The 20,869-nt window shown below is 37.3% G+C and overlaps 2 protein-coding genes across 4 annotated transcripts; one reads left to right on the top strand and one right to left on the bottom strand.

The window, feature by feature from the left end:
• Nucleotides 1–116: 116 nt before the first annotated feature.
• Nucleotides 117–7,030, bottom strand: LOC149651120 (uncharacterized). 3 transcript variants are annotated; one of them, XM_089847916.1, is made up of 3 exons: nucleotides 5,683–5,816; nucleotides 3,464–3,566; nucleotides 117–2,867 (listed from the first exon to the last, which is right to left on the bottom strand). In XM_089847916.1, exons 2-3 carry the CDS (start codon nucleotides 3,474–3,476, stop codon nucleotides 2,359–2,361), a joined length of 522 nt encoding a protein of 173 aa, XP_089704042.1. In that variant the 5' UTR covers nucleotides 3,477–3,566; nucleotides 5,683–5,816; the 3' UTR covers nucleotides 117–2,358. The 3 variants fall into 3 exon arrangements, with proteins under 3 accessions (XP_089704042.1, XP_089704041.1, XP_089704043.1); XM_089847915.1 differs by lacking the exon at nucleotides 3,464–3,566 and having other exon boundaries at nucleotides 5,683–7,030; XM_089847917.1 differs by lacking the exon at nucleotides 5,683–5,816 and having other exon boundaries at nucleotides 3,464–5,640.
• A 9,290-nt stretch (nucleotides 7,031–16,320) lies between these two features.
• On the top strand, nucleotides 16,321–20,377 carry Arp5 (Actin-related protein 5). The gene is made up of 18 exons (XM_089847914.1): nucleotides 16,321–16,519; nucleotides 16,629–16,730; nucleotides 16,785–16,873; nucleotides 16,940–17,044; nucleotides 17,118–17,226; nucleotides 17,303–17,401; nucleotides 17,778–17,968; nucleotides 18,041–18,157; nucleotides 18,235–18,336; nucleotides 18,479–18,559; nucleotides 18,647–18,760; nucleotides 19,054–19,125; nucleotides 19,184–19,267; nucleotides 19,326–19,432; nucleotides 19,489–19,572; nucleotides 19,629–19,746; nucleotides 19,828–19,939; nucleotides 20,090–20,377. The coding sequence occupies exons 1-18, from the start codon at nucleotides 16,504–16,506 to the stop codon at nucleotides 20,260–20,262; spliced, it is 1,875 nt and encodes a 624-aa protein (XP_089704040.1). The 5' UTR covers nucleotides 16,321–16,503; the 3' UTR covers nucleotides 20,263–20,377.
• The last annotated feature ends 492 nt before the right edge of the window (nucleotides 20,378–20,869 follow it).

The raw sequence follows: 20,869 nt of genomic DNA, 5'->3' as shown, positions 1-20,869 counted from the left end.
AATGCAAAATTCCATTACACAAGTCCTGCATGCGAAAGGATAAATCCTATTAATTAAATATTAGAAATCATCGTCTTTCAATTTCTTAATTAAATGTAAATAACTGCAGTCGAATAACGAATTAATGACTTCATTTATTAAAATATAAAATTTTCCTATTGTGGTAATATAACAGTATATTATAGTCGGAGATCACTTTCTGCTTAATTTTTATACCGTATATATATATATAAATTGGTTTTATATGTTTTACTCGTGGAAAAGAATTGATTGAACATCACAGAGATAGATAAATAGATGGATAGACGAGTGGTGAACATTTTCGCTTAATGAACATTAAAGTTCATGGGAAATCAATTAGAACCACAGAAGAAAACTTATATAGTATAGTTATATGATCGTTTATGGCACAGGTGGTTGTGAGTTTGAAACGATTATCTCTATTCGTCCTTCGGGGAAATGCAGTTAAACTCGACAATTCACCATCTCTCAGTCGAAACCGCCTTCTATTATATATTCTATATTTATATAACTGTTCGGGAATGTTATATATATATATGTATGTATGTATTGTTGTACATCGTGAATATTATTGCATAGAAAATACGCCGCCACGTATCGACGTTTCACGAAATTGTTTTTCTTTTGTGTTTCGAAATTAACATTCATTATAGATTTTTGATTGTATTTATATATACTATAACTATAACTATAATTTTACGACTATAGACCATATATGTATCTTATAATCATAAGTTCATAAGATACGTTCCATAAGTTTGTCACTGGTTACTGAGAGCTTGAAATGAATGAAACGTCGTAGATTCTCGTAAAGCGACGCCTGTTGAGGCGCTGTCAAAGGCTTAGTACATCCCATTACGAAGCATGTGTCATACTTATGTAACATATCTTATTAACTTATGACGTTAAGATGAATGAAATGTATTATACAAATTTAGGGAGTCCCTTTAGTACAACTCTTAAAAAGAGATTTTCTGTGGATTGATGTACCTACGGATGTTAAAATAAAAATGTTTCCACCTTTTGGAAAAAAATTCTGAAACGTTATTCTTTCTTTAGATTCATTAAATCGTAATTAGGCCGCGTTGCGTGATGATGACGCTAAACGATAAATAACAATAATACTCGTTCCCCAAAATGTACGCGTAGCTATAATAAGTTGTATAAATGCGTAAGATGCCTAAATGTAATAAATCCGAATAGTGAATCATCATTACTGACTAACACAAGGAGTTGTTGTATCTTTGCAAGCTCAATAAATTCTGTACTATAACTCAAAAGGGGCTGGCTGGATGGCCCCCTGGTTCTAAAGATCAACTATATATGGGAAGGTGGAAACGTTATTTCTTTCAGTATCCGGAAATAGGGTAGAATTGGCAGTGCTTGCTTGGTGAGGGTAGATATTGAAATCTACTTTAGAGAGTACGTGTAGTGCAGAAGGGGATAATAGAAGAAGGATGACACTCTGTATCCTCTTAATACGTTAGTTATGTAACATGATTCTTCCCAGGCGAGAGAGCCCTTTTTGTTTGCTCTCCTACTCATCAACCTACAGATGGGCGTCATCGCAACGTGCTAGGGTGATAGCACTAAATCCTCAGCAATCAACCAGGCACAAACCTTGACTGTCTTGCCGTGGGACAAAAATCCACAAGCGCATGCGCCTTGGAAAATTGTTAAGCGCTAATAGAGTAATGATGAGGGAACTATTTATCGCGTACGTGATACGGTTTAGTACCTTGCTCCAAATGTTGGGAAGAATCATGTTACAGTTACCCCGTTAGTTTTGTTGTGGTACACTTCTCTCGAAGAGAAGTATTATATATACTTCCGGTGTAGTGTGAGTGTTATCGAAAGGCTTTTATGTTATAGAATATATAAGATATACTCGAGCTATATGGCAGTGATTTTTGCGTTGCGCTTTTAGGGATAAATTATATACGTACATTTTTTTTTTGGTCTGAATAATAAAAAAAACAGCGCGAGTTGGATTGGATCGAAGTCCTGATAGCCGTTAAAAGAGGGAAATGTCTCAGCCACCCGCGAATGTATAAGATATAATATAAGAGAGAAGGGGCATACATATCGCACCACCATCCATTTCCTAGAATGTTGACGTCGCCCGACGCCAAAGCGTAACAAAAGCCATAAAGGAACTTTGGTAAGGAATATTGACGAAGTTATTATAAATTCCTAAAGCGACGCTCGTGGCTGGCAACCGACCGTACACGCGATTATAGTGCCACTGGTCGATGCGAATTTGAGAGGCAAATAAAAAATGGAAATGGAATAAAATGTAACGCGTCATTTTCTTTCTTTCTGGCAAAGCCTTCGTTATTACGATTGTTCGGTCTTATCCGGGCAATCTTTCAACAAAGTATCGTCGTCCAGAGATTTAGATTGGCGGTAGGCTAAATGATTTCCGTTTGCCATTTTACCGGGGGACTTGAGTCGAGCGGCGGGTACGAGTTTGACCCCGGTGACGTAACGAGTCTCGACGAAATTGTCCCAGTGCCGTAACGTTGTCTTGTAAACTTTATCGACTGTTTTGGGGAAAGCGTAAATAGTTTCGCTGTAGGTGTGGGCTCGTAGTTTCGGTGACAATTCCACGCACTCGCGATAAACGTATTCGCGAGTTTCGGGGCACAGGCTTAACGAGCTTTCGTAACGCTTGGTCGCGTAACTCTGGTCGTATTCCACTTCCGATTTGAATTGGCGAGAGCCTTCGAATACGAACGACGTGTCGTAGGTCACTTCCAATTTGGGACCGTGTTCGGTCACCACGATCTCTTCGTTGAACGATTTTGGTATCATCGTGTACGAAAAAAGATCCGACCCCAAGGAGCCTGAAAACGTGGGTGCGGGGATAAAAATACCGGACATTAAGAAAGAGAAAGAGGAACTAAGCCCGTCGCAAACCGAACAAACATTCGCCTTGCAATCTCCTAACCCGGGACAACGCAAGGGTAAATAAACGTTCAGTTTGCGATGGGCTTTACGCTTTTGAACGTGAGAACAGCGAACTTCTGTCCAAGAAATCCCTTGTTGGATCAAAAAGAGTTAAGCATCTCGAAGCGACGGCGCGAAAACATTTTGGTCGAGAGTCCTAAGTCTTTCTTTTTTAAAAAATATATTTTTAATTGTTAGAAGCGAGAAGGAGGGAGTTACTGTAGTTTCTACCACGGTGAACTTCATACTTAATTAATCCAATTTAGAGTGCTTTCTGAAACAGAATGGTTCAAGGAGGGGCTTTAACAATTATAATTATATTTCGCTTGAAGTAAAATTTCCGTGGTAAACGCAAAATGAATATTAATGTTTGTAAAGCGAAATTAATTTTCTAAATTTGTTCCTTTACTTTAATAATTAAATCCGCAGTTACGTAGTAATTCATTAAAGAGATTTCTTGGTCAAAAACGTAAAAGAAATAAATAATACATACAAAAATCTTCCATAACGGCTAATGACTAACAACTAAAAACTTCAGCAAAAAACAGCTCTCCAATCACACCACAACACTGCACTGTAGACTGTCTTGTACAAAACTGAGAGCGGAAAATAATTTTTAGGAATGGGTTTTTACGTAACGATAACGATAAGTCGTCCGTCGGTCTTTTCTCCAGAGCAAAAGTATTTAAAACTTTGATAAGAATTTTATACCATACTGAGCTTTGCATCCCACCCTCTATAAACCAACCACCCTCAATTTTTAATACCAAAAAGCGCTTTCGAAATGAAAACTAGAAGGGAACTATAAACGAAAAGGGGGGCAATATAAATCGCTATGTCACACATCCTGTTACTAGTCTGTTAGAGAGCATGAGCAGAAAAGCAAAGAGAAAAAGAAAAAATAATTAAAAAAATATTTTTTCCTCGGGTCTTCATCAAATATTCAAATAGCGTCTAGTATAGCAAAAATTTTCGTCTACGCGCACACACGTTTGAGTGGGTCGAGATGAGCTTATTTCCCCAACAAGTACTGTTTAAGCCCAGCCCATTTCCTACGGCCCTTTCACAGTTAATGGGAATTTAAAGAAAAGGGGGTATGAAGGGGGAAAGGGTCTAGAAATGGAAAAGAAGTTACGTGAACTTTTAAAATAGCTTTCTCCAAAAACATTTTTTTTTTATTTTTGAGTTTCATAAAATCAAAACGTGCGGTTTCAAAACTAGTTTTATACATCATGGAATTTTGAAATACGTTAGTAGTCAGCCATAAAGGTTTTCGTCACGAATAAGGATCAGCGTGTATAATTTGATCCATAGTTAATTAGGTTATTGCGTGATACAAGTTGAATTAGAGTTTAAAATCGCCGTGGAAAATTTGGTTAAGGGGAATAGATTAGGTTAAAGCTGTAAGCTGGTCACCTTTGGTTGGGTATAATTATATAAAGACTAAAGAGATAGTGGCTTATCTTCAAAAGCCGGTACTTAAATGAAGATATTTGATACAAGCCGACTCTTGTACGTGAAGTTTGACACTTGAGTTCAATTTCGGGAAAATTGAAATAGAAATTATAGAGTTGACACCTGGAATCCCTATTTCGCCTCAATGATACTTATAGATTATCTAATATCATATAAGCATTGTTCCTACTAAAGTACCCACTAATATCACGAAGTTTCATCCTGGGAGATAAGAATTCTCAGTGCAACCTCTATAATTTCCTGACGGTGCAGACAATAAATACGTTTTAGAAAGCGTATTTCGCGCCGTCACCTCTTATCAACAATACCTTTTAAATATATTCAAATATGAATTGACAAATATTATAAAATTTGATACGGTATAGCCTATACGGAATGAAAGTTCCAATGGAAACTAATTTAACAAACGGATTAAGCATTTTACAGCTTATCAACGCGAGTGAGTCTAATTCTATTAGTTTTGGTTTAACGAGTTTTATACACAATCAACACCGCTGAATGCAATTTACTCATCACCGAACCGAACCGAGGAAATAGGAACAGAAAATCCCTGGGAATTTATCCTATTTGTGTCGCCGGGCAAAGATTAATCTTGAGATTCTACCCATGCAGGTTTCATTTACCGCTACGAAAGCGGATTACAACGCTGTTTTTCTCAAAAGAGCCTCCTTTATCTCTGCGTACATTTATCAAGCTGACATATCATATTGCATCAATAATAGCAATATTAAGAAAAATACCAGGATAACCTATTTTTCTGTCGCTACACCGTTTAAATAAATTATATTTACAATTAAAAAAAGCAAGGATGATTAAGCAAAGAGTGGAATTTTGAGCGTTGTAAAATTGAGAAGGAGGAATAATTAAGAATAGTTTAAGATGAAATGCGTCAAAGCAAAGATCCATTCATCCTATGATGTGCAAAGTGTTACGAATTAACACAGTGACCCTTAAATTTTACGAATTTATTCAGCGTGGTTTTGAAACTAAGAACAAATTTGAGACCGGTTCCCAGATTAACATTCCTTTCCAACCAACCGTTATGAATTGCATTTAGCCAACCCAGGTTGGCTGGGTGGGTTGTGGAACTTCCGGAGGCGAGAGAGACAGAGACAGGCGATAAAATTAACATTAAAAGCCTAATTGCCCCGAAAATTACTTCATTCTTCGTCGCTCGGTTAAGGGTACTTAACGTAGATGGTAAACTAAAGAAAGAAAATGCCAATAAAAATATACCTGCGGAAAGCGTCGAGTGTTGTCTTCTTGTGGAACGTTTCCTTTTGAGTTTGACCGGGCTAGCGGGTAACGAAGTTGATCCGGCTTTGGAAGAGGCCTCAGCGTGACGTAAAGAGTGACGTAAAGCGACATCCTCACCCTGAGAGCTGCCGCCTTCCATGCGAGCACCGAATTCCCGGCCGCTCCCGACCAACAATCTGGCTCTACTGGTTTTCACAACCCTGGCAGCCCTGAACGACACCCCCGAATTCAGGCTTTCCCCGCTAGTCTCGATTTTCTCCTGAACGGCTTTACGAGACGTTATTTCCAATTCTCGCCGTTATGCGGAGCTTGGCGCTTACTCTTACTCTTATTCTTTTTTACCGTTATCTAACTTAAAACAAAAACGTTGCAAGTTTGCCCTTCACCTTATTCTGACCATAACCGTCCTAGAACAGTGCACGGCGAGCCTTGGACCATGCCTACGTCCATGGGTTCAATTATGAATCAAACCAGAATAAATGAACTAGCACTACATAACCATAACCGACACCCCTATGATTATTAAGTAAATTAGACCATCTTGGTTAATTGTTACATAAAGAACCAGCAAACGGTCCAGTGTTTTCCCTCTGACTCTCACTCTCCCTGGACCGAGATCAGAAGTTCAACCAGTGACTTCTTACCAAGAAAACTGCCTTTTCACAACATTTTTGCAGAGAATGCAACACGCTTATGTACGACACCTTTATTCTGTCCTGGGGCATTTTTTTAAATAAAGCAAAACGAAAATAACATCGCAAGTCCCTGGTCGAAGGAAGCCTACGTAAAAATGGTCGAAAAGGTATTTTCCGTGGCTCGAGGTACAATATATTTTGTTTCATACTGTATAACCTTTGCTCGGAAAATATATACGAGTGCGTCGAAATATACTGTGATTTCTTATCGTGTGGCTTCTCCTAAAAGCGGAGATACATTTTTACGAGAGGACTGCAGAGTCCTATAGCGATAAAATAATATTTTATTTCCTAGCTTCCAGATAGGAAACTTCCGAAGTCGGTATAAACGTGTTATTTACCCAGTTTTCACTTAATATTTAAAATAGCTTCTACGAATTCGAATAAATCACATTTTTTAAAACCGAGTTCTCTTTGATGTTTGGTCTATATTTTTATGACTTCGTTTTCTGAAATCGATTCGCGAGAGTGAAGTTACTCAACTAAATGTAATTTGGTTCCTTTTGATTTAGTAAATAAAACATACTGGGCCTAGTGAAGTTTTATTTTTCACGAAGTTTAGCTCGTGTAAATACCAAGGGTAAGTTGCATTTTAAACTGTGTTTGACAGGTTTTACGAAAAAGGTAAAAGTTTTAACACTTTCTAAGTTATTTATCGATTTTCTTTTTAAAAAAAAGCTTGAAATATCCTTTTCAAAAGTTCGGTTTTTTTGGGGCTAAGTTTTTGGAAAAAATATAGGCCTACCTTCTCCGATCAAAAGAGCTTCTGCACCATACTTAGTATCTTCTCTTCGAACATCAATATCGAAGCTCTGCGGGTGGAACACAGGAGCGTAAGAGGGAGCAGTATCTCTACCCTGGGCAATTAAAATAATTTCCTTGGCACTCACCGTCAAAAGTCTGAGTTCATTAAAATTGAGTCGAAATTATATAACAAAACATCGTGAGAAATTAACAAATAAGGGCTTGAAGTTTCATCTGGAACAAGCATAAGTTTCTGAAACTTAAAACATAAGTTCATAAGATATGTTCCATAAGTTTTGTCACTGGTTAATGAAAACTTGTCATGAAGTGACGTAGGTCATAGATTCGAGGTAAAGCGATGCCTGGTGAGGCGCAGTCAAAGCTTAGTACAGGCTAAATAGGAAGATGGACTGCAAAAAAGAGTGTAGTCGATTCTCGCGTCGTTCTCGAAGTATAGGTAGAGTCATACTTATGGAAGGTATCTTATAAACGTTAGCTTGAAGTAATTAATTTCATTTGAAAGTTTCAATTCCTCTTGAGTATCTGGGATGTCAGACAAGTTTAAGTATATATCGAGTCAAATCCATATTTTTCATCCGAAGTTTATCGATCAAAAAGGTTTCCAATAAACTCCCAAGAGAACATAAATCATTATAACCCGGGGTTTACGTTTACTTTTATTTTTTTTTCTCTCAAGACAACCTAAGACACGTGAAGGTAGATTTGTCTCGCTATACTTTCCATCCATTGTTTCTGGGATATCCTTGGACTTGGAACGGTTACATAAGCGGGTAAAAGACACGTAAATCTCAAATATATATATATATATTTCTCTGGTTGGTTATCCGAACGTTGGCGATACGCGAGCTCCCTGGTAAAAATCCCTTCCCCGATAAATCACTGAAAATCGAGCAGAAAGATGCTAGGGCGAAACCGGAAGGGTAAACGAAAGTACGAACCCATTCCTTTTATATATGGTATTTACGTTCAGGCTATTTAGAAAGGTTTGAGTGATAGACCGAGGCTTCTGGTCAGAGGCCAAATGACCTCTCCTTGCAGCGAGGAGGGAACGGTCAACGGAGTATAAAGGTGTTTGATAGTTCTCTCTCTATCTCTCTATTTTTTTTGCCATACCATATTCAATAGTGGACCCTAGGAGAGGAGGGAGGGAATTATGGACCCAAAATTCTCTCGGATATCCTCTCTTCATGGCTAAATCAATTTCATCCAAATAGTCGCGTTGAAAACTGTCGTTTACCTCTGGGCCAGGGGTTCGGGACACTGTTTATCAATACCTTATGAATTATGGATTTAAATATTTTTAAAGTAATATTTTGAAATATTTCAAAAATTTTAAATGTTTGTATTAGGACCGACTAAGCAGCCCCGTTCTTCAAAACCCATTAACTTAGTCGTTAAATATGCAACTCGCGAAGCATAAAGGGTTCCCCTCTAAATTAATAATGACATCGCGGGGTAAAAAGTGTATACCTTCTTTTTCCTAACACACAAAGCGGCGCCACAAAAGAAAAATCATCCGAGGAATCTCTGGAGCCAATTTTCTTAAAAGACTTCTTTTTCCCATCAGGCTTTGTTCTTTCACAGGATGAGAGTTAGCTTGCCATCAGGTACGAAAGTGTGTGTGGAGTAAATATAAACCGAATAAAGAAACATATCCTTCTTAGCGTCGTAAAAAATGTATTTGGTCAGCTGGAGGATCGGTACAGAAGTTCATAAAAAATGCTCCATAAGTTTCTTACTGGTTACAAACTGGAGCTTGTCATGAAGTGACGTAGGTTGTAGATTCGAGGTAAAGCGACGCCTGGTGACTGGGGACGATGTCAAAGGCTTAGTATAGACTAAATAGGATTAGATGGTCTGCAAAATCAACCGAGTGCAGTCAATTCTCGCGTCGTTCTTGAACTAACTCCCAGTAAGTGTCTAGCATTACGAAGAATATGTAGTGTCAGTACGGATGTTTTTCACGACTCGGTTTATATACACTCTGAAACGAGAAAGAAGCGTCGGCTTCCTTTGAAGAAAAGAAGTTCCCTTTCCGCGTGATTAGCTGTGGAACTGATTTAGTTCCTTAATTTTTGCAGCGCTTGAAAAGTATCCCGGCAAAAATCGTAATCAACTTAAGAGTTTCTAGGGGCCATCTTGCAATTAAAGTAAAATGTATAGGATGGAAAGAAAGAAATATTAGAAAGGTGCGAAACTCCTCTCCTGCTTCTTGAACTGAAAGTACGTCGGATATAAACACAGGTATCAGATAAATCGGTGATTTGTTGAAAACCCTGGAAGAAGATTATGTTTGGCAAGACGAAAACCAGAAATGGTTGAATGCTCGATATAGTAAAAGATTTGGCGTTTAGGGATTAAATTCATAATTTCTTTCTTAATAAAAATAATAATGAGTTTAATTCGAACTGCTGTTAAGTTATAAAGAGAGAGTTTAATATATTCAGAAACTTAATGTACTGGTTACTATCCTATAGTCCTACGCAGTTTGAAAGTTTTCTATAAAATTTTCGACAGTAATTAGTGGGAGACCCTTGAGAATCTGGCCAAAAATACTAGCTCGAGGAGAAGTACACAATCTCCTCGGAAGTGAAGTTTAGTTTCCCCGGGGGTTCCTCTTCTCGAATAGTGAAAGAGAGAGAGAGAAAGAGAGGGATGGATGAAGAGAAACGTGCCTTCAAAACTACCCCTTTAGGAAGACGAAAGCGTTGGGAGTCTTTTGAAGAGCCATCATTTCGACGACTCCCGGGTCTTTCGCCGAAATGAAAAGATGTCTCATTCAGCGGTCCGAACTCTATTTGACCTTTTCCGCTTACGTTAGCTAGTTTTTTACTAACCTCCGTGAGCGGAGGATAAAAATAAAAAGGTTGGTAAAAAAAAGGAAAATATAAGGAAGGAAGTCACTATGAAAGAAGTTCCCTTGTATTCCCAATTCTGCAAGATAGTTTCTTCGATTTTTTTTCTTCTTATACCCATCTAGTAGTAAACGAATCGATGTCTAGATCTTGGTGGAAGTGTTAAAAAAATAGTGTTGGTAAAAATCGAAATTCGCGCCTATAGACGGAGTTTTTTCCGATCCTTTCCCTTACCCCGACCCTATTTCCCAAAGATTAAATGACGGATTTTCGACCGTTTTTCTTGTTTTCTTTGACTTTATACCCTTCCCTAGGTGACTTCCTAAAGATCCATGCCCCATCTCCCACCAACACACGTACCCATTTCCAAAGGTTCGGGCTTCAAGTCTCCCCTCAGTCAAGATCGCAGCAGGAACCAATTACGATTCGCTTTGAAATCCCTTAAGTATAGCTCCCTGGTTTTTCAAAAGGAATACTAATTAATGAGATTTTCCGTCATCGATTTAAATGCAGGCAGCGATGCACCGAAGCGTTAATTTATATTGATCTTAAAGGATAACATCGTTGAATTATTTACTCACCCAAAGTCGAGAGTCAGGCCCGCTTTAACACTATCCAAACCCTTATCGCGATACACGTCTATTTCTCAAATGCAATTTTTTAAAAGGGGATGCTTTACTTGACACGTGATTTAAAACTAACTAACTAAGTCAGTTTAATCGAAACTTTCTAAGGATGTTCCTATAGACATCCTCTTTAAATTGCATCATAGAGAGGAGTTGATTTTTGAGATAGAGTTTCAACAGCTTTCTTGTCTTTTCTTAAGCAGTTAAGTGTCTAGCGTACCTAAAGGACACGCTCTGTACTATTACGTTGTCAGATCTGCCAGTAAAGTTTAAGTTACCACGTATACTACATAGAAAGGCAAGGGGTGAAAGTCTGCCTGAAGTTTGGTAAAAGGCAAAAGCACTCTGTCTCTTTGAAGAACGGGATTAAACTCACACTATAGAGGCAACTATAAATTATAATACTTAAGATACTATCCTCTCCATTAACTATTAAAAGGTACTTTAAGGTTTATTGTTTGTGCACGTCTCCAAAGTTCTCTAGTGGAATTATAAAGCAATCCGCTTAATTTTCTCATGGTCTTCCCCCATTTTTGGATGGTGCGTGACCCTTCAAAATGGATGACTTTTAGAAAAGTTACGGTTAAAATGGCTTTATACACTGAAACTTCTATTTTAAATTAAGGGACATAATCCCTTTTTTCAGGCACAGTGTTAAGTCATTGTGCAATTCAGTTCCGCCTCATAACGTTCTACCATAATCCATGGCATGGGCGTGTACGTACTTCGCGTCAAAGTTTTCTGGCCATGTATTTTAAAGGATCTTTTTATTATTTTTTTCTTTTCTGTGTAAAAAGACCTGGCTAGCTGGCATTTACTAGCTTGCCGTGCCCTGTCGTGTCGTGGTTAAATATGCAAATCAATTTTGAGCCAGAAGGGATGAAACACAGGCATGGAGTGTATGTATGTATGTAACTTCTTTTACGCTTTGGTTATGTTCGAGGTTAATGGTTAATTAAAAATGAAAAATTCCTTACGTAAATGACGTTTTGTAATACCGAAAAGTCAAAATGAGCAAAATGAGTTCTTTAACCTTTTTGGATATAATGGACCATTCCTGTAATTACTTGTAGAGAAACCAATAGAGAGCTTTCAGTTGGAGGAGGAGCTGAGTCTCATGACATAATTTACGCTATCATATTGGTGGGTTTTAAGCAGGAATGAAGCTGAGACCACCCAATATGGCTACCAGAACAGTGGTAAGACTTGGGAGGGTGTGACGTACTACTATCCCATCTGAAAGCTCTCTATGCGCAGGGGTCTCTTCCTATTCGCCTAGAGGCAACTCCAGATGGAGCCAGAGTTTACTATACGCGGGAGGATAGCCAACTCGCACTGCCTCTAGCGGGCATGGTTCTTGACGGACCCCCAGTGCTGGATTATCCCCTAGGCACTGTAGGAACGTGCTTAGGGGCTCTCGATGATCAGCATTAAGCGCTTAGCTGTCATATTGTAGTGGGCTCCAGCACGCCTAGTGCCTAGGGGCCCCTGAGGGTGTTGATCCGGCACTGCGGACCCCTACTCCCTGTAAAGTTCTCTTCACCCATGTCAATTTTGGAATCGTCTATATTGGGTCTACTTTAATAAAGTTAGATCTCATATCAATGTAGACAATTTGGTACAGTACCAAGGTTTATTTATTGCTAGAGTTAACAAAACAGTATTATAACCTTTTAAATTAACCTCGATATATCGTTCTATCATTGACGATAGCAATTCCCTCTCTCCCTTTCAAAATAAAAGAAAACGGCGACTTAATTAGCTCTCATCATTAATTTTCCGGCGTCGTCAAGCGACTACGCTATTTAGAGCTTCCATTAGAAGTAACCTATTTCTTTTTTTCTTCTTCGTCGTGTATAGAAGGTTTTATAGGGCTGAAAGTCAACTATCATTAACAGTACAGCCCGTTAAAGGACACGAAGGATCAGCGATAAGGACCTACTGCATTCTCCGAATGTCTTTTTATAACGTTGACGCTATAGTCGGACGTTAAACGGCTTCGAGTATGAAAAGAATGACTGGAGCGAACGGAAAAACAAATCATCGACTTCTGCGAAAGACAAGTTAGCCCTGGAACAAGCTTATTTTATATAAACCAAAGAGCATTGGACTGAAAGAGAAATAACCCTATCGGATTTTTGATTTATTTGGCGATATTATTAGACGAGCATTAAAAAAAAGAGGGGGTACGATTTGAGCTTGTCCTCATAACGAAGGATTATAGAAAATCAATTCTTTTGCGGCGAGAAACACTCTTGTTGCGTTGCACCAGAAAAGAGGTGCCAATTGAAGCGCAGGAGAGAAACTTTAAAATCCCTACCAATTTTCTCTTAAGTTCTGTAAATCCATGGCATTAGTCTCCTCCTATTGTTTAGCTTACATCATAAGTTCATATGCTATGTTCCATAAGTTTATCACTGGTTACAAACTGGAGCTTGTCATGAAGTGACGTAGCTCATAGATTCAAGGTAAAGCGACGCCTGGTGGGGCGCTGTCAACGGCTTAGGTCAGTACAGACTAAATTGGAAGATGGTTTGTAAAAACCGAGTGTAGTCAATTCTCGAATCGAACTAGCTCTCAGTAAGTGTCTAGCATTACGAAGTATAGGTAGTGTCATCATACTTACGGAACATATCTTATAAACTTATGCTTACACTAATAAGACATCGATATTCCAAAAAATCCCAACGATAAAAACAAACTTAACACTTTAACAATGGAATTTTTAATTAAAGGAAGCATTGTGTTGTCCTAAGCAGCAAACTGACAGCGTATATACATACGCACGAGTCAATAGTTTGCGATAATGGAAAGGAGATATATAAAGTGGCTATAGGGGTACATGTTCCCATCCCAAGCACCCGCCTTTTTGTCATCAGGCAAAGTAGCGGAACTACTTTTAGGCGACGGAAGTATTTTTTATTGGCGCGTAATTAGGTCGCGTGATGACGGGGAGCGATTCAACCGGAACACCGGAAGTTCATCGAGAAAGGATATATATATATAGGGTGGCATTCTCAATGTCGTTTACACTCGCGGTACCTGGGCCTTTAAAGCGCCATGTAAATCGCATCAGAGGGAACGCGATGGATTAAGTCAGTGGGTGGCTCTCAGACTGGCCGTCGCCCGCTCGCGAAATTGACTTTCTTCTTTCAGAAGGAAGCCAATCTAATAATAGAATGCCAGCTAGAACGATTTAGGGGGATATAAGGCTTAATAAATAGGGATCTGATGAGACAATGATTAAGGGTTAAATAACTAGGGCCAACAGAAGACTTATTTTTCCTGTCCAATCAGCGTGTTCAAATGTAACATTACCTATATACGAATGTAGACAATAAAAATACTAACAATTCAAATAATAGTTCAGAAGATAATCTTGTGGGCGTAGTTAATTGATCAGTCATTCATTTGATCACAAATAGACCACTTGTGAGCCTCTAATAAGGTGTTTTAAAAGGATAAAATAGAAGAGACACAGGATATCCTCATCTCTACGTCTCCATGGACTATGGTCCTGTCTCAGACCACCTAAACATGGACAGGCAACTGAACAGGGAGCTAGGTTTGCTTATAGCAACGCCTAACATTAGCACTGTGGCAGCAGGTGTCGCAAATTTTACAACAAAACCCTAGTAAAATATTAAAATTTGGCTATAAATTGCGGCCGGTTGACGCATTGCCATTTGCTAACGGGGATTGCCTGTCCATGGTTAAGTGGTCTGAGGTGCAGTCAACAAAATTCCACCCACATCTCAAGGTATCATCGTGGAACCCATGCACTAGAATTTCCCGTGTCGCTTAAATCCTTTCCTGTTTTTTTTTTGTAATGCTAGGTTTTCACAACTCCTCTGAAACTTTGATTACAATTCCCTCGAGACAGTTTGACACGTCGAGAGACCTAATTACTTGGAAACGCTGCAACAACTTTCGTGTTTCGTATAAGAGTTTGCCCCAATTCTAAAGTGTACAAAAATACATTCGATGCTTTTAAACTAATGAAACTGGACTTGGGCTATATCGGAGTTGTTTCTAAAAAAAACCTATTTACCGATATCTAGTCTCAGCATCATTTATTTACCTTTGAAAACCAACACGGAAGCCCCATAGTATATCCCTCGAATGTTTGGGCTCTCCTAATACACAGTTTCCGAATTCAACAGGGTTGTTGGGGAGAGCTTTTCCGCGTACAGCGTGGACGTATAGCGGCGATCGATTTCCTAGACTTTCTCTTGTTCATAGAAATACGTTAAAGGAAGAAACGAGCTGCACGCTTCGGTAATTGCCCACCCTCACACACACAGAAATCGAAGACAAAAATGCAACGAAAAAAACACCGCGCGCTATACCGAAACTGAAGAAAGCAACTGTACTATAATAAGGTGGGAGTACTTTAAGAAACGCTATACTCCATTGTACCGATTCCTGTGTCGTGTTTCAGAAACGTGTCCTTCTATACAACTTCGCGCGAAATGATTACTGTTTTAGAGGTACGCGCAATGCCGTATCTATTGCGAGAGATTGGAAACTGAAGTATATACATAACTAAAGTATTAAGAGGATACAGAGTGTCATACTTCTTCTATTATCCCCTTCTGACGTTATAAAATACGAAAGATGCAGCTTAATCGGTCTGTTTTGCTGGACAGTCGAGAGAGTGGGAGGTCAGTTTTCTCATGGTTTGTTCCTTCTAGGGGCCTGGGTCACATGTATTGTTGTCTTGATGGGGGCATTTCCCCCTCTGGACGACCCTGCAGTGTTATGAGCTATCAACGATGGCAAATCATGCAGATTAAAATAGGACGTCATGCAAGGATAATTAAGAGTAGTGTGGGAATAACACGACTAAACCACTAGGTAAGAAGATAAGGCCATAGTAACATTATAATGAAAGATATAATTTTAACGTTGCTTTTAAGGCTCTGAAAAAGTATCTCTTTCCTCTTAGTGGATCATTAGTGGATAGAGTCGAGATTGATCGATATTTGAATCAATTAGCCTCATAATCTCCGATTCTCCAACCGCATTTATTCAAATCGAGTTATACGTCATAAAGAAGAAATGCCCTTAATGATTTTCCATCCTGATGATTTGCTAATACTTAATGAGGCGCTCATTTTACATAAAAAAGAAAGAAAAGCGCTTTGGAAGTGAAATAACTCACTTATTCAAATCTCTAGAAAGTTGAGAAGAAAGAAGAGAAACTTCCCCAGAATGTATGCTATGTACAGTATAAAAAATTGCCGCACTTTCGGCAAATTACAATCTTTCTTTCGTTCTCCTGAACTCTTTCGAACGGTTAGCTATTTTTTTTTTCCTTTTCTCTTTTCGCAACATTGTAGAAGTGTATAGCTTAGAGGAAAAATTGCTTCTTTTTCTGACATTGATTTATGGTTCGTATGGCTTGAAACAATCCGTAGTTTGGGCAATTTACCTAGCCTATTTTATTTATATACACATAAAAGAGATATTTCTATTTGAAAGCCTAAAGCAACTTATATATACTTTCGGGATTAATATAGTCACATTCCGCATTTAATACAGGAAAAAATAAATTTAATTATACTACTAAATATTCCTTTATATTTTTAGAACTGTTGGTTTAATTGACCATTAGACGTTAAACCGAATTGGAGTAGTAATACGATTGGAATAAATACCCATCGTCTGCTTCACTATTGAGTAGTACTTTACTTTTGCTAACCCTTGGTTATACCTAACCTAACCTATTATATATTGAATATATCGTTTAATTAGCAGTATTTTCGCGTTTGAACTGATGAAATTAGTTATTTAAAAGCTTAGGTGAGCTTTATAAACGATTTTTAAAGACCACACCCCATTTTCTTTGTCACAACGATGGATTTAAATTTGGGTAAGCGTAAAGCGTTACGTCATAAACCTATATAAATTTATATAAAAGTGCGGGAAATTCAAAATTTGGTTCATGTTCTAAATAAATATTAAATGTGTTTCATTAAAAGGTGATAATAAGATATACGATATGCCAGATGTTCAAATTAAACCAGATGATTTCCATGAATATAGAGATCAATTTTCAGGATCACCAATTATAATTGATAATGGTTCTATAATTAAAATTATCACCTTTTACAAATATTTATAATTAATATATTTAGGGTCGTGGGAATGCCGAGCTGGTTTTGAGTGTTTTAACAAACCCAAATTAATATTTAAGAATCTCATAGTTAGAAATAGAGGCAAAAAGGTTAATTGTGTTATAATTCTGATATTAATTATGGCTATTAGACACAAAATTAAATTAATCTTTTAGGATTTTGAAACTCAAGTGGGAAATGATATAAAAAACATTGAACTATTTAGATGGCTTTTAAAAAATCAATTTGATCGAAATGTTGTAACACAATTTGAGAATCAAGTACTTAATATAATTTAGGGATCTAAAGAAAAAAAAATTAAAATTAAAATTAATTAATGTATTCAATATTAAGGAAACTATACTTGATTACATATTCAGTCATTTGGGTATTTCAAAGAGCAGTGTTGATCATCCAATAGTTATGACTGAAGCTTTTGCAAACCCTAACTTTAGTAGACAATGTAATTATTTTTTTTAATTAACTTTAAGTCAAATTTCTTCATTTAAAGATAATTACATCTTAATATAATGTTTCAGTAATGTCCGAATTACTGTTTGAAGCATATCAAGTCCCTAGTGTCGCGTATGGAGTGGATTGTTTATTTAGTCTTTACAAAAATAAGGAACCAAATCCACGTATTTAAATTTAATTAATTTAATCAAGAAGCGATATCTAGTTTATTAGGGAGAAGGTATAAATTCGCCACATTTCTAGCTTTATCTTCAGTCCAAACTTAGGTCCGGAGTTAATCCCAGCCTCTAAATTACAACCAGCATCTCATTGGTTCTTCAAAACTCACGTCAGCGCGACGCGAATGACGAAAATTACGTATTTTCCGACGAGGAGAGGCGAAATAGCCCGGCCTCCCTTTACGTTCCCCCTTATATTTTGAAAGGGGGACTAGGACTATGGCGCGCGAATACTTAAGCATCTTATACCTTCTCCCTAGTAAACTAGATATCGCTTCTTGATTTAATTAAGGTCGCATTTTTAACGCGACTTTTTTAATAGCTTCATCAAGTTTGGTTATTAGTTGTGGTTACAACACAACCCACGTAATACCAATTGTTAATAACGAGGTTGATTTAGCAAAAAGTCAAAGAATCAATATTGGTGGTTACCATATGGTGTCTTATTTACACCGATTGTTGCAACTAAAATACCCCACACATTTTGCCTCAGTTACCTTAAGTAGAGCTGAGGTAATTACACATAAGAGAGTTCAGTGTTAAATGGGGAATTATAAAATATATGTTTATGTAAAAACATTGCAGGAACTTCTTAAACAACACATGATATTTGCAGAAAATTACCAAGATGATTTAAATAGCCTAAATAATCAAGAATTTTACTCTAAAAGAGTTAATAAAATTCAATTACCATATACACCAGTAGGTTTTCTAGAATTATACTTTAAATCCCAACGCAATAATTGCAATGCAATTATAACTCTCTTGGATATTCATAGCTGCCTGGTTCAGTTTCAAACAAACCTTATGGTAAAATGGAAAGATGTGTCGCCATGATTGACAGACTTAAAGATATTCACATGAAAAAACGGAGTCTTAATGTATTAATAATTTTTCCCCCATTGGTTACTTAATTAAAGGGTTCCACAAGTCGCTCGCGTACCCCTTTGCAACCCCTCCCTTTTTGTGGAACCCTTTAACATACTTGAAAGTATCCGACTCCTAATTGTGTGAAATTTAAAGCTGTCCGCCAAAGAAGAGAAACTGCAACAATTAAACATGATTCAAGAACTATACGAAGAAAGAGACCTAGATTTGTTTCAAGTACATACATGCATGTTCATCAAATAAATTTTGTTTGGTCTATTATTTCTTTCAAACATGGGAATAACATATATCATGTTCTATTAGAGAGCGCTACGAGAATTCGGATTTAGTAGTTTAAGTGATTTACAAAATGGTAAAGATAAACTCAGCAAGTATATTCAAAGAGCTAAAGGTTCTTTCGTTATGCATTACGATACTGTTAGTATTTTAAAACTAACTATTCGCCTACACCATAAGTTTATAAGATATGTTCCATAAGTAACGCTAGAGACTTATTGAGAGCTAGTTCGACAATGACAAGCGAGAATTGGCTACAATCGGTGTTACAGTTCATCGTCCTATTTAGTCTGTACTGAGCTTTTTACAGTGCCTTTCCAGGTGTCGCTTTAAGAGAATCTATCACCTACGTCACTTCATGACAAGCTCTCAGCAACTTATGGAACATATCTTATAAACTTATGGGGACACGCGTTAATTTTACTTAATTACAGTTGGATGGATTGGAACTTGAAAAATTTCCTGATATTGAAACATGGATACTGGCTGTTCGTAAGAAGTGGCAGGTTAGACACTTTCCATTAGTAAAACGATAATACACCTCAATTATGCATTTGTCAACAGAAATATAGAGAACTCTCACTGGAAGAATTGAACAAACCGAAAAAGATGTTTAAAAGCGAAGATTTTACAGTCGCTATTGAAAATGTGCGCTTTCTCGACCATGTTTTTAAAAAATGCTAATTAAAATAAGGTTGCGTTTCAGGACATGGATGTTGACATTTTAGGCACAGAATGGGATGAATTCGAAGGTCCCGTTAAACTCCAAGAACTGGAGGACATTTTAAACGAATACGAAGGCGAATTCAATAGGTAATTGCGTAATATAAACCTCTTACATTAACTCGATTGAATATTTATCGTTCAAGGGGACACGCAATTGGTTGCGAAAGCTCTTTGTCATTTAACTTGGCTGAATATTATCAATTACACCTTGGAGTCGAAAGAACACGGTAAATAATGAATTCCTTTCGCAGAGATAGTAAAATTGGAAAATAATTCATTGCAGAGTCCCAGAAATTATCTTTCAACCCTCTATGATTGGAATTGATCAGGCTGGTCTTGCTGAAGTTATAGATAATGTCCTTAAGAATTACTCAAAGGAGGACCAAACCTTACTTTACAATGTAAATAAATAAGTTAGTTAAACTGGTTGGTAAAGCCGTGCTTAAACCACATGGTACACAATGTCTTTACCCGCATTTCAGAATGTTTTCTTAACTGGTGGATTTTCATCCATCCCTGGACTTGTACCACGTTTAAACGCAGAGTTACAACAAATGCTGCCATTTCAATCCGTGTTTAAAGTAACTAAAGCTGGTAAGTCTTAAGTGACGTCATCGTCATGCAACTACTAAAGACTATTTGCGCCTTATGTTTTCGCGCGTTGTTGCTAAAAGAGTCGCATTAGCTGCAATTAAATTATTTCTTGCAATAATGGAATGGGGCATTATGTTTTGTCATTTCTAGTTGACAGTGTACTTGATTCGTGGAATGGTGCTCGCGTATGGTCATTGGATGAAGGCCATAGACGCTTTTTCCTAACGAAGCAAGAATATGAAGAAAAAGGAGGGGATTACCTTAAACAAAGCGCGATTTCTAATATTTACCTCGCGTCGCCTCAAATAGTTAAAACTGTATAATTTTTGCGAGTTCGTAATTAATACTTTTGTAATTAACATCATTTTATAACACAGTGTATAATTTTTGATTAAATAAAATAAACTCTCCAGTTTGGGAATAAAATTTTGAAACTTACTTGTTGTTGCTTGGTAACATCATCTGTCAGTGCCATTTTTCCAGGGTTGACGTGGACAAAACGGATATCCGTTTAATTGGTGCTTTTTACACCATTTTAAATTTAAAATCTCACCATTAACACAGTTTCTACGTTATTTAAAAGTCGCCTAACATATTTACGTTAAATTAACCAAAAAGACTTAATATTAGGCTAAACACGGAGCGCAAAAAGACGCGACTTATTCAACCATATCGCACCGAAAAAATGACGCAAATTATCAAATGATTGACTAAAAAATAGGCCAATTTTTCTACGAAGACCTATTCCGCTTTTCTTTTGTCTACTCATACGAACCCAAATCGAAATAGACCAAAAGGTCTATTTTTCTTAACAGAAAATTTTTTGAAAATTAAAATTAAAACAAGTTGGGAAAACCAAAATATTACCTCTCCGAGTCAAGAGGTCTACTACTACAAAGTTATTTACCTAGATATGGAATTATTTCTCTT

This window comes from Phalangium opilio, unplaced genomic scaffold (genome assembly GCF_054372755.1).
Source record: "Phalangium opilio isolate 3A_F unplaced genomic scaffold, DU_Popi_V2 ptg000082l_1, whole genome shotgun sequence".
Classification (NCBI taxonomy): Eukaryota; Metazoa; Arthropoda; class Arachnida; order Opiliones; family Phalangiidae; genus Phalangium; species Phalangium opilio.
Note: the sequence above shows the minus strand (reverse complement) of the source record. Positions and strands in the feature narration are given on the sequence as shown.

Excerpts from the sequence above, each read along its gene's own strand:
- Arp5 (XM_089847914.1), top strand. Across the intron at positions 18,337-18,478 it reads TGAAAAAACGGAGTCTTAAT|CTGTCCGCCAAAGAAGAGAA; the intron begins GTATTAATAATT and ends TGAAATTTAAAG. Across the intron at positions 18,560-18,646 it reads GAGACCTAGATTTGTTTCAA|AGAGCGCTACGAGAATTCGG; the intron begins GTACATACATGC and ends ATGTTCTATTAG.
- LOC149651120 (XM_089847915.1), bottom strand. The coding sequence starts at position 5,842 with ATGGAAGGCGGCAGCTCTCAGGGTGAGGATGTCGCTTTACGTCACTCT. Across the intron at positions 2,868-5,682 it reads ACACTCGACGCTTTCCGCAG|GCTCCTTGGGGTCGGATCTT; the intron begins GTATATTTTTAT and ends CCACGTTTTCAG.